Source organism: Nymphaea colorata, chromosome 11 (assembly GCF_008831285.2).
Source record: "Nymphaea colorata isolate Beijing-Zhang1983 chromosome 11, ASM883128v2, whole genome shotgun sequence".
In the NCBI taxonomy this organism is placed as follows: domain Eukaryota; kingdom Viridiplantae; phylum Streptophyta; class Magnoliopsida; order Nymphaeales; family Nymphaeaceae; genus Nymphaea; species Nymphaea colorata.
The window spans coordinates 5,127,393-5,141,957 of NC_045148.1; the positions used below are offsets into that span (position 1 = coordinate 5,127,393).

The following is a 14,565-nucleotide window of genomic DNA, read 5'->3' on the forward strand; positions in this document are numbered from 1 at the left end:
CATTAATGGAGCAAAAATTAGCAGCTAATTTGATTACTCGAGGAGGAGTAAGGAACCATAAATTTGCCACTACTATCTCACGAAGTGCCATCCTAGAGTCTTCCCTATATATGCCTCCTGGATAAGTTTCGTAGTTTTATCGGACTTTTTATCATAAACGAAACTATTCAAATGCATGCGTAATCTATGAAGACATTTGAATAAAAAAGTAAATTATGAAAATCCAAATGTCCCTAGATGAGATTTTATGAGCATCGAAAGTCAAGACCTTTCATTTTGAAAATGTTTACGAAACTTTATTCTCGTATTCAAAGTTCATTATTTTTCTTTATAAATCACACAAATGTTGATATTTACATCGAATTGAGAAACGGCGTTCCAATTGGCTGCAAGAGGCAAGCAAAAGTGAAGGTTGGATCATGTGTAAAAGTAAGTGAATGCTGGAGGGGCGGAGCCAAGGTGGGGCCTGCATGGGTCTTGACTTCACTTCAAATTCACTTGTAAAGTATACAAAATTTTGAAAAATGATATTTGGGACCTAGTTAAAATTTAAAAACTTTAATTCAGCCCACTTCAAAAAAAATTCTAGCTCCACCCACCATATGTGTGCATAGGCGGGAATAGACATAGACCCAACTAATTAATGAGTGAAACCTTATCAAAACTCGTCATACCAAACTAACAAGCAAAATTTGTACCGCCTCGGCAAGGACCGCAACAGCCAATTATGTACAGTCATAACCATAATGGAACATTAATAATACCCTTAAGACACGAGGCACTGCCCTTCACCATCCTCGCTGGCCCACCTCATCAAAATGACAACGTGGCAGCAGCCATAGTCTGGAGGAGTTGATCATTTCATTTTTGTTGAGCTTCTCAAATAGAAGTTATATAAAAAAGAATTAAGAAAGAGAAAGGAAGAGAATTATCCCTTTTAAGCTATCTCACATATATATACTTATATAGGGCTTAGCAGGTTCATATATGGCAGATATGATGATAATCAAGTAGGTCATCGATTGGAAGGAGATCATATAATGGAAGTTAAGTTACACGTATAGAAAGCCAAAGACTCCAAAATATTAGTCAGAGGATGAGAACTAAAGAAAAAGAGAGAAGGAAAAATTAATTTCTTTAAATGAAATATATTCTCTTTGAAGGATATTTCCGATTCTTTAAAAAAATAACTTGGTTTTTATACAAGTAACTTAATTTTTCACCATGTGATCTTTTTAGGAATCGAGAATATGAGGGTCTTTTGAACATGTTAACACGAAGTGGTTGTAGAGATTGAAAACTCATTAAGAAGCTACCAACATAAAAGATAATTATCATCTCATTTGGTTTATAACTTACATTACACATGTAAATCAGGCAGTCGACTACATCAACGCACACAATTCCTGGATGTGGCTGTGCTTTTATTCCAGTACTCCTATGTGAACAAATTAATGGTTCTCATGGAAAAGTAATTCGACCAAAGAAACCAATTTGTTCCCTCTGTTATTTGAGTTCCGACGGACGCATCCCATGGAGCTTCCTTTACAATCTCTTTCTTGTGACATAAATTTGTCATGGAGGACCCAGCCACCACCTAGAATGTGGTTTCCTTCAGCGAATCCGCTACATGTGCATTATCAATGCATATATATGGCTATTTAAGCATCCCTCCGTCACCTCAACATCAGAGCCTAAAGCTGCCATCATAACCCCGCGCCCTTCGTCATCCTGACAATGGAAGACTCTCACACCATAGTAACAGTGTTTCTGATCCTTTGGGCTCTCATAGTGTTGCACTCCCAAATTGCTGAATCACTCAATAATATAGTGGTGAGTGAGTATGGAGCCAAAGCGGATGGGGCGACCGATGATAGCCCCGCATTTCTGAGGGCTTGGAGAGAAGCTTGCAGCTCCACAGAGGAAGCAACGATATATGTCCCCTCCGGCCACTACCTGGTGCATCCCACGGCCTTCTCCGGTCCCTGCGCCAATGACAACATCACTCTTGTGGTCGACGGCGGCAGATTGGTCGCCAGGACGGAGGCCGAGGGGTATAGTGATTCGTCCTACTGGCTCATGTTTGAAAGCGTGAGGGGGCTGACGTTCAAGGGTGGGTACCTTGATGGCAAGGGCTCTTCTCTCTGGTCATGCAAGGCTGAAGATGGGGAGTGCCCCTCTGGGGCATCGGTAAGCGAGATTCTTCTCTTTTTCATGTTTATTGAAAGAAAAGGCAAAATCAGCTGACAAAAATTTGTTAATATTTTGAAGATATTATGTTTCTTCGCAACGACTCAATTCTCACCTATCTCCTTTCTAATGATCCAATCCAACATGCGTGAACGTTGACAGTATTGCAAGTAAATCTCTGGTTGTCACCTCTTTCAACTTCAAAATCTTATTAGTGAATTGACAACCAATGGCTTTGCATTGTTGATCCATTGTCGTTAAAGGGTAGCCATTAAGTTGTGTAACTCGGAAGTTAAAATCATAACCATTAGTCTCGATATTACTTTCTTCTCACAGGAAGTTGAACAGCCACCTCATATGGCAGAGGATTAAAGAGACTCCCAGTCTTTCTATTCCAATTTCACATTCATATACATATGAATCTTTCTTTCTCTTTCTCTGCAGACGCTACTTTTGAGGAACTCCAGCGATTTGGTGCTGACCAACGTCACTTCCGTTGACAGTGAGCTCTTTCACATTGTCATCGACATCTGCCGGAACGTAACCGTGGAAGGGCTCAAGATCTTGGCCGCCGGCACGAGCCCCAACACTGACGGCATACATGTGGAGGAGTCAAGATGGGTTACAATCATCAACTCGGATATTGGCACAGGAGATGATTGCATTTCGGTTGGCCCGGGCACCCAAGACCTGTTGATAGAGCAAGTAAATTGTGGTCCTGGACATGGAATAAGGTGCACTTAAACTTTTCCCTTTGCCAAATAAATGAACAGCGTTTATCCTTTTTTTGGATCGACCAATTCAATTCACACACATATATATATATATATATATATATATATATATATATATATATATATATATCTATATATATATATATATATATATATAACAATGTAAGCTCTTAAGTCTTTTATAAATTTGAGAATAAAGAGAAAAAAAGTGTGAACTAAGTAATACTTAGATAACTAAAATGTTTTGTCATTCTTTTTTTTTTTTTCTGTCAACTGTTCAACTTGAGAATGATAAAATTATTTTTATTCATTTAACATCTAAATATCTAATACCTATCAATTTCTTTTTATATTTCGGGCGCTTAATTCCCGTCTTCCAGTAAGGATTGTTCGGCCTATGAATATGGAGTCGGTTTGGAGGACTCTGTTCAATGGGTGGCGGAGGCCCGAATCTATGGAGACAGGGAAGGGGGTAGGAGGCCTGACTACGCTGAGATTTTGAAAAAAACAAAATTGACATGTAATAAAAAAGATTTTTTTGGCTTTGTCCCCGTGGCTGCGGTACTGATTTGGCCAGCAGTTGGTGCAACCGGCTAAACTCCCCATAATTTAAATGATAGTTGCATTTTGCAATTATGAATAGCAGTAAATATTAATGACTTGCGGATAAAGTATTGCAATGGCAATGGTCTGGTACATAATTTAAATATTTTAACCAGAAAAAAAAAAGGTTGTTGTGACTATGGGGAATTGTTATATATGACCGGAAGTTGGAGTACAAGGATACAATTATCTTATCAATTTTGAAAGCATCAGAATATTTTCTTCTAGAAGATGATATTTGTTCAAATAAAAAATCTAAAAAAAAAGATTACAATGATGTGATAATAACAAAAAGAAATTAAGATCTGGATATTTAATATATAACAAATGAACCAAGCATTAATTCCTTTTAGAAAAGCCAACTTCTAATCTTGAGCGTTATCTGCAGGCGTTTTTTTTGAGGCATTGGCAGCAAGCTTCAACAAAAAGTCTTAGCAATCTTTTGGTAAAAGTGGTTATTCATGATGTAGTTGAAAATCAAGAAGAAATTCTCCCAGCAACCTGACTTCAGGTGTAGGTGATCTGTAAACAAATCCAAACCATATCAGGACGGCCTGAAAAGGACATAGAAGTTTGGACACCTAAATCTTAATTTATACAAACATTGTCGTCATTAAGTTCAAGCCACATACTCAGGAACCTCACCTTCTTTCTAACAGTCCCCGCCAAAGCAATGGTTTCCTGGAGTGCAGAGTCAACTTGCTTTCAGCACCTGCAGAGGTGCATGCTTGTGCACGTGCACATGCTGATTCATTCTTATATTAACTGTTTAAATCTCAAATTTGTCATCTCATATTAACTGTTACTTCGGTGTGAACTGAAAGAGCATTTCATCCTACAATTTGGCTAAGAGCTAAAGCTCTCACTCTTTTCTCCATTCCACAAGATACTAAGCATGCATTCAGTGTCTTGAGGTGTGTCCTTGCTATGCTTTAACTTGCATTTTAGTGTTTTCTTTTTTTTAAAACAGAAAATTGACATCACGACGTAACAGAGACTAGACACTGACCAATTTTGCTCCATCCATTGGGCTAACCCCTTTGAGGATTAATTCATGTTTACATAGTGGCCAAGTGCACATATAGTTGGACCAGGACTGGGACTTTGTACTGGGATTTTGTTTGTTATTCTAGGTCTATAGTTAAACATAACCATGACAAAACCCAAATTTGAATGCATACATGCAAATAATTCAAACTGTTAGGATTTTAAATTTTACTTTAATTGATTTCGTGAAGCGTTATATGAAGCACACTTTTTGTTTTTGTTCATAAGAGATAAGAGATCAAAGTATCTTGGGCCTGTCTCATTAACAGATCAGAAATGGATTTCTAACAAAACTTTATGGTCTAATCACCGTTTCGTATGGTGCCCAAATATTTAATCATTTACTAAAGCTAACCCATCCTCCTTTTTTTGAAACAAGGGGTGCTTCCGGTTCCATCCGTGCTTCAAACATAAGAGATTGTGTCCTCCATCTAGATCCCATATGCACATAGACACAAACACACATAGAGAAACTAACACACACACACACACACACACGTGCACACACACACACACACACACACACATATATATATATATATATATATATATATATATATATATATATATATATATATATATATATTCTGTGTGTGTATGTTAATTTCTCTCCCACTCTTTATATATATATATATATATATATATATATATATATATAGGGAGAGGCGATGGGAGAGAAATTGTGGTTACTTTTTTTATTTTATGTCACTAAAAACCATTGTCGAAAATTTATTTGAGATGGCCAATTGCTTGGCCACAGTTTAACCTTAAAACACATCTTTTGCAATAGTTTTTAGTGATACAAAATTTAAAAAATATTCGACCTGCAAGAGAATTGGCCGACTCATTTCAATTTTCCTATAGATAGGTTCTAGTCAACCCATATTAGAATTTATAGAACAAATGTTGGTGCCTTAGAGATCAACATACGTTCTTTTTTGTCCAATTCAAGAAAATGACATGATTGATTTCATTAAATTTTGTTAGTAAAAAAAGCAACCTTTTGTTTTTCATTGATTTCCCTTATGTGATTTGGTAGACAAAAAAAAAACTCTTGATGCTTAACTTTTTTTCCCAAGAGCTAATTGATTTGAAGCATACCAAGCCTATTGAGTTCTGTGGAACTTGTGACTTTCCACACGTGTATGTGTGTGTAAGGTTGCACATGAGGAGAGTCAAGCTCTAGCTGTGCCAGCTTGAGCTCGAGCTGGACTTGGCTCAGAAAGCTTGAGCTCGAGCTCAGCTCAAACTCGAGTCAAGCTCCATAGCACAGTCTCGAGCTCAACTCAACAATACATTGTGGAGCTCAATCTCTATTCGTTTAACTCATTTTTGTTAAATATGACTTGCTTATTTTTCTTATAAGAAAACTTGTTAACTCATTTAACTCATTTAGTAGTTACTCTTTTAACCACTGTTTCATTATATATTCAAATAGTCGAGCCAAATAAGTTTAAACTAGTTGAGTTCTGATAACTCAAAACTTAACATGTTTAACATTTCAAGTATTTATTTGAACTCGAGCATGACTAATTTGTAAATGAGTTTCATGTCAAGTTTTGATGAGTGAGTTTGAGTCTGCTCAAGATGGCTCAACTCATTGTGCAGCCCTAAGTGTGTGTGTGTGTAGTCTGTATGCTTTCATATGTAGGCGTGATTGCAAGCATGCATTAATTTTCTTGACACGTTTAACTTCAGTATTAACGCACTGGATGCTTTTTACTTTCACACTGCATGTGCACCTATCATATATGCTTTGCTTTGTTTTAAAGCATATGACTAATTTGGTTTATTTCTTGGTGGCAAGTATTGGGAGTCTTGGAAAGAGTGCTAATGAAGCTGGAGTGAGGAATGTTCAAGTGAGGAATGTGGTGCTGACAGGGACACTAAACGGGTTGAGAATAAAGGCATGGGCCAGGAGCAGCACTGGGTTTGCACAAGCCATAGTGTTTGATGGGGCCACTATGAACAATGTGCAGCATCCCATCATCATTGATCAACGCTATTGCCCCCACGATGGGCAAGACTGTTCCGATGATCAGGTGCGTACCGTTAATCACATCCTCACATTTTTTTTTTCTGTAACATGCTTCAAAAATTAAAGCTCAATTTTAAATGCATCATGGTACCACTGCTTCCATTTTGATTGCTTTTGTTTTGGCACAAATTATTGTTTTATGAATCAATTTATAAAACATTTTAAAAGGTGTTCCATGAATCTACCCCGATCTTAGGGATATATTTTTGGAACAGTTAGACATTATTCTCATGATATATGGTTGGACAATACCCAACAAAGAACATAGTATCCAACTTAGCACACACTCATTATATATATATAAATATATATATATATATATATATGAGTGAGTGAATGATGACTCTAACTTCCAAAATCACCCAACCATCTAACCAGGAAAGAGGGGACGGACTAACTAGATGACAAACATGTCATGACCTTCTTCTCCTTGTTTTTCTCTTAAACATCTATCATGATAGACTGAACAATCTTGTTAGATGGTTGGGTGGCTCTGAAAAGCCATATCATTCAAATTTCCTTATGTAATCCATAATGAGTATCTTCTGAAATTGTTTTCCAAGAAAGCAAAAAGTGTGTACTCTCCACGGCCACCCCCCCAAACCTGCAACAGAATTTTCTTTTTAATGTTAATTTACTTAGGGTAAGCCAACTTCTAATCGAATGATATACCTTTATGCTTTAGGGTTTAAGGTTCTGCATTGCTTCCAGACTTAAATGAACCTATGATTTTCTCCCACAGAGTTGCTTCACAAGAATTCAATGCATGGCCTTGTGAGGGGCATTTCCCTTTTTCCATCCTTATGGGTGTTTTTCTTCCATTTAAGTGTATTTAATCTTTTTCTTGAAAAATAACTTTTTAATTTCCTACTATCATTATATGGTTGACCTTTTTTTTCTAAGTTCTCGGCATTTTTAGTCTTTTGACCCCAATCATTGGCTTGAATATGAGGCCTGTTTTCATATCTCACTTTTTATGAAATAAACACGAAAATATCTATTCTTTGTGGATTTTTGAAAGCGAAAATAATAGAAAAGAAATAACTATAAAGGTCCCAAAACATTTTTGAACATTTTGGATGTCTTATGAAATTTTAGAAACAACAAAAACATGCCTAATATTTCAATTTTGTCAAGAACACACCTAAATTTCTTCAGCAGTAATAAAAAACACATCCATCAGTTTAATTGTTGCATTAAAGTTAAATTGTTTAAGGCTTCAGAATGCTTACAATATCCTCAAATTAGGTTGCCCTCTGTTCTTTATTAAGTTTCGTGTTCTGCTTTTTTTCCAACATAGTCCTCGACTCCTCGACTTACCAACATTGAAGTAAATAACTAATCCTTTACTTCATGATCCCCTTGTCCATGATTCAAAGTTCCAAACATCATCAAATTAAGCAAAAGAATGGTAAGATTCATTTCAATCTCTTTTATTTGATTTAGTTTCTAATGGGAAAAGTGCTTGAGCAGCATGTACTCTGATGCTTTATGGGCACTAGTTAGGGCCATGGCTATTTAGAACTCAGTTGCTTTCTAGATCACAACCAAAACTTCGATTGTAACGGTCTTTTAATGACTTGATATTTTTCCAGGATTGATATGACAAAATCCTTTTTCTTTTTAATCTTCTGCAAGACCTTTCCTACGGGAGAAGAGCTAAAAATGAAGAGATCATTCATGATTATGACTGACTATACGCTTTTGCAGGATTCTGGAGTAAAGATATCACATGTTACATACACAAATATCAGTGGGACTTCAGCAACTGATATAGCAGTTGAACTCAAGTGCAGTGCTAGCAGTTGGTGCCAAGGGATCAACATGGCAGATGTGCAGTTGACATATAATGGCCAGCCCTCCACAGCCTTATGCCAGAATGCAGTTGGGACTGCCAGTGGCATGATGCTGCCACCAAGCTGTCTGCAGTCTTTAGATACCTTAAACGTATTACATTGACGGTTTAGGACTCACTGGCCGCTGCCTTCCAAGTTAACATGACGAATTTATCTTGTAATCAATGTCACATGGCCGCGGTGTGCAGAAATTTCAAAGAAACATGGTTGCAGGTGCAGCGAGAGAGTGTGTATGTATATATAATGCAAAGTCATGTCCTAGATTCCAAAATCTGTAGCATTCTATTTCTTCCATATAATATACTTTTTTCTGAAGTTTGATTTCAGATTTTTACAATCTTACTCATAATATAAGTAGGCATGAAATAAGTAGTTGTTATATATCTAGTATTATAAATTTATAATTGTATACATGTACAACTTATATTACATATAACATATATAAGGCATGCAAAGAACTTATAAGCAGCATATATATATATATATATATATATATATATATATATATATATATATATATATATATATATATATATATATATATATATAAACAAAACTTATGCAATTAATACATATAAGAAATCATGTTCCCATATTAGGAAAACTTATGAATAACAACAGCATATACGGCCATATGGCATATACAATATAAGAATTTATGAGCAGTACATAATATCTAGTATTATGCTGCAAAAGTATTTAGTAAAATATTAAAAACAGTATAGTATATGCAGGAAAACTACAAAAACTGAAAAACATAATCATCATTTATCAAAAAACAAAAATTAAATGACAAAAATTACTTCAATGCAGTTTGGCTGCACCAGATTTATGTTGACCACGCCTAATGCCACGTTGAAGGCGCACCCGCACCCCTAGCCACAACCAAGTCGTCGGGTGCTTTTGCTGTTTTGGTGAGGTACATAGCATGTAATACTAGATTTTTTATAGGCTTTTGTATGAACAAAAACTTCAAAAGGCACCATATAGCATGAATAGTGCGAAGGTAAACCTAGGGCAAAGAACTCCCACCTGTAGTAGAAATCATGTATTAATTGCAGGCTAAACTTCTCGTTTAACCATGGCACCCACATTAATTTCTTTGATATGTCTTACCACGGCCTATGTGTTTTCATAGAGTTATTATATTTTTAATTCAATCTATCTAATTCACCAGGGTCTTGGCGATCCCAAGAGAAAGTTTTATCCCAAGAGAAAGTTTTACTACTCTATGAGATACGTGGTTTTGGATTCATTTTCTGATCAGACATTGTCTGCAATAATGTGCATCTCAAATATTCCATGAATTGTTATTCGAGCAGATGTTGGAATGCTGAAATCTCTACCATGTGACTTGAGAAAAGTGAAGCACCAAAGAATGATGAGTCAGCTAAAGAAATATGGAAATTAAATAATTTAATGTTGCTTGAATTTTATCAGTTGCGTCGATATTTATCAGTATAAGATGGAAAATCAAAGTCTTAGTGAGTGTAAGGGAAAAACAAAAGGCAACATGTAGGATGAACTTGGTTCCCACTCTCACTACCAGAAATATTCCTCTTGTTGTTGGCACTAAAAAACCTCAGTAAAGAGGAGGAATTTTCACTAAAACTTTTACTGATGTGACTTTTGGCACATTGAAAAATATAAGTAAAGGTTATATGTCATTGATACTTCACTGATAAAATGTGCACACATCACTGGATGCCAACTTCATTAATGGCACTAAAGAAGGGTCAGAAATGCTTGAGAAAAACATCATAGAGACTGTATGCCAATAGACTAAATAAAAGAGGCATCCGTTAAATGCAATCAACAGTTGTGTGCATATTGCATCAATTAATATCCTCAATATGACGCATCTTTCATGTCGAAAGAACATAAACTCTAGTGATGTCTGCACTGCATCAGAGAAGGTGTTGATGAAGGAACAAAATCTGTGTGTATCCATTAGATAAGGTGAGGAAACCGAGGCATTGCTGATACTAAAATGGAAGGCGATATTTGTGGCAAGAGATGCCAATGTAGCAATCTCATTAGACCTAGTGATATCAAAACAAAAGGAAATACAATCCAAAACTGTAACGAGTTTGCCTTATCCTGCTGTAGCGTCAATAGCAAGTAAGTAAGTCGTGGTGAATTGATAAAACTGCACATTCTTCGAATTGTATCAAGTGACAGAGAGAATAGTGAAACTTGAGAGAGCATCATCTCCTCCAAGGAAATAGGCACCATTGCCGAACCTTATTAAACTATGTACATGACCTCTCTTTATTATTTTCTTGCATGGTATAAGAGCACCACATGAGAGATTGCAGCAGCTGCTATGGCCACTTCTTCATCTTCATTGTCTTCAACTCTTCATCAACCACTGCATCAATCTCCTCCAATGGGTATACATGTTTCTCAGACCCAATTGCAGTCTCCTAACATTCTCTAGCACTTTTTTTAATGAAGTTGAATGGAGAAAATTAGTTATTGTGGAAATCTCAGTTTAGTCTAATAGTCATCATTTACGATCTCATGGAAATGGCTGACGACAGTACTCCTATCCTGCCCAAAACCGTAGACAGGCAAAACCAACCTTGAATATATAGAATGGCTTAGGCAAGATCAATTCTTGGTTGATGCTCTCTTCTATCACTGAAAATGTGCACAGCCAAATCATTGGCCTGACAATTGCTCGCTACATCTAGCAAGCATTAAAGCTGTCATACGCTGCACATTCTCACTCACGAGTAATGCAACTTTGGTCTGAGTTTCAAGATCTTGGAAAATGCCACAGAACCATAGATGAGTATGTTCAACATGCTAAGGCACTGGCACATCAATTGACTGTTGCCTCAAATCCTGTGAAAGATGAGGATATTGCCATGCAAATTCTAAGAGGGCTACCTTGACAGTACATGGCTTTTTGTACCTCCAACTGAGACTCGACCAGCTCTGATGTCTCCCTTTGAACTTCATAATCTCTTTTTCATTTAAAAGGCTCACTTTGGTGAAACCGAGGATGCTGGTGAGTTTTTCACAGCCAGTACTTCTATGAAATCTGTGGAAAAGGGCAATCCTTTCAAAACGACAATCGGTCAAATCAAAATTACAAGAGAACAAAGAACAAAAAAATTGGAATAAGGGGTTCGGCAAAATAATAGTGAAAGACCAATGTGTCAAATATGTGAAAAAGTTGGGAACTCTGCTAAAACTTGCTATAGGTAAACAAATTTATTGAAGAAAGAAACTAAAGATGTTGGGGTGCAAGCCTATGTTTCTACCACCGCCTCTAATTCCAGTGATGAAGAAGATGAGATGTGGCACCCAAACTCAGGAGTGAGTCACCATGTCACCAGTGACTTGTACAACTTATCCATCTACTCTCCATATCATGGAAGTGGCACCAAGAAAATTGGTTGTTCTCCCTTCACCCACTTTCATTGCAACAAATGGCTGACTTCCTCCCAACCCCATATACGACTTCCATGCATATTAATTGCTATCTTTGGATTTATGAGTTTGTAGACTCTTTTTTCAAATATATTTTCTATACACAAACTCTGGCCACATGGAAGGAGCAAGTCTAGCACTCATTGCCATGAAAATCGTGAGTTTGATTCAACAAATGTACATTGAGAAGACATGCTCCTCCCTTCTCAATTGAACTACACATTACACTTAACTAATGAGACTTATCACATCCTCCCAATGATCCCAAATGAAATTATTGAAGTCTCTCTATATCAACTCACTGACACCTACTGGAAGCTTAAAATTACTCATCCAGTAACCAACCAACTAGTGTATAACATGTCTCACTAACATATTCTTCTTGCTGCTGAAAGCAATTTCCCCTTCCACCTCACAAGCCTTTGAGATACTTTAACAATCAATTTATCACAATATCTTCTCAACATTTCCTTGAGAGAAGGGACAAATTCAAATAACATATAGGTAACTCACCTTTAACCCACCCCAACATGTTCACAAGCTCATCACAAACTCTCTACTCAACATGGAAGGAAACCACTATTGACTTATGTTCATTTATCCTGTTGCAATCGTGAGTCTTGGAGAGAAAAAAAAGTCTTTTTTACGTTAACCCTAATCTCCCTTATAAAAGAGATTAGGGTAGAAAAGGGATTTATAGATTACATCAATGAAAAATAAAGAAAATATTAAAGAGGTCTTATAACTCTTTAATATTACGAAGAGCCATCTAAAAACATAAACTCTTCTAATTCAACACTCCCCCTCAAGCTGGAGCATACATATTAAACATGCTCAGCTTGTCACAACATCTAGAGAAATCACCAATAGGAAGAGCTTTGGTGAAGATATCTGCAGCTTGATCTTTTGAATGAACATGAATAGTGGCAATGGTTCCTACTTGAACAAGATCCCGAATGTAATGGCAGTCCACTTCAATATGTTTAGTTCTTTCATGAAAAACTGGATTGTTTGCAATGTATGTGGCTGCTTGATTGTCACAATACATCTTCATAGGAAGCGGAATCGACATATTTAGGCTAGATAGCATGGATCTAGCCCAAGTCATTTCTGCTACTGTTTGAGCCATAACTTTACATTCGGATTCTGCACTAGATCTTGACACCACACCTTGTTTTTTGCTTCTCCACGATATAAGGTTGTCTCCCACAAATATACAGAATCCTGTGGTAGATTTCCTGTCTCCAACTGAGCCAACATAGTCAGCATCACTATAAGCTTCCACTTCTAGGGTCTTGCCTTTTTTGAACAAAAGGCCTTTACCAGGAGACGATTTCAGATATTTGTCTACCATCAAAACAGCATCCCAATGAATTTTTCTAGGTTTTTCCATAAATTAACTTAGCTTCCCACTGCAAAACTAATGTCTGGTCTGGTCACAGTAACATAGAGGAGTTTTCCAATAAGGGATCTATATGATCGAGAATCCACTAATTCTCCTTGGTCATCATGAAGATGTATGCGTGGATTCATAGATAGATTAGCCGGTTTAGCTCTTAGCATCCCAGTGTCCTGTAATAAATCAAGAACATACTTCCATTGAGAGAGAACGACACCATCCCGATTGCGAGCAACCTCTATTTCCAAGAAATAACGCAGTGGACCAAGATCTTTCGTCACAAAGTGTCTTTGAAGGAACAACTTTGCATCAAAAATTTCTTGATCGGAGTCACCTGTCAGGATAATATCATCAACATAAACCACTAGAACGGTTATACTCCTGGAAGTCTTCTTGATAAACAGAGAATGATCAAGAAAAGATCTCGCAAAGCCACACTTTGAGACTACCTCTGAGAACTTGTGAAACCACGCACGAGGACTCTGCTTGAGTCCATAAATGGCTTTCTTCAGTTTGCACACTTTTCCACACTTCCCCTATCGTTCAAACCCTGGTGGTTGTTACATATAGACGGTATCATCAAGATCACTATATAAAAAGGCATTTTTGACATCAAGCTGATACATGTGCCAGTCATGGTGTACAGCCACTGAAATGATAAGACGAATGGTTTCCAACCGAGCAACTGGAGAGAATGTCTCAAAGAAATCCACCCCCTAAGTCTGTGTGTAGCCCTTAACAACCAATCGAGCTTTGTATCATTCCATAAAACCATCAAAATTATATTTCACTGTGAATACTCACTTAGATCCAACAATGTCACAATCAAGAGGAGGATCAACAAGTTCCCAGGTGCCTCACTGAACTAATGCATCCATCTCATCTTGCATAGCCTGTCTCCACTAGGTATCTAATAAAGTCTGCTGATGACACTTACGAACTGTATGAGTAGTCAGAGCTTGAATAAATTGTTGCATACTTTTACCCACACCGTTAGTAGAAACAAAATGAGATATAAGATGCAGAGTACATTTTCGCTTGTCTTTGCGAAGAGTAATAGGTAAGACTTGACAAGGAACAAACGGACTAAGGCTACTCACTTCAGATGAACTTACCTCCTGAGAAGCGGTTGGTGAAGAATCATGAGAAGGGTCCTGTCGATGTCTGTAGACTAGCAAAGGATCATGAAACTTGGACACTACAGCTGAAGAATCTTTAAAAGGAGATTCAACAGGGAATGACTCTAAAGGAATAGGA

General features: G+C 37.0%; 1 protein-coding gene across 1 annotated transcript; it reads left to right on the top strand.

Annotated features, from left to right (window-relative positions):
- Positions 1 to 1,692: 1,692 nt before the first annotated feature.
- LOC116264777 (polygalacturonase-like) lies at positions 1,693 to 8,756 on the top strand. Its single transcript, XM_031645159.2, has 4 exons — positions 1,693 to 2,190; positions 2,635 to 2,924; positions 6,382 to 6,616; positions 8,323 to 8,756. Exons 1-4 carry the CDS (start codon positions 1,738 to 1,740, stop codon positions 8,569 to 8,571), a joined length of 1,227 nt encoding a protein of 408 aa, XP_031501019.1. The 5' UTR covers positions 1,693 to 1,737; the 3' UTR covers positions 8,572 to 8,756.
- The last annotated feature ends 5,809 nt before the right edge of the window (positions 8,757 to 14,565 follow it).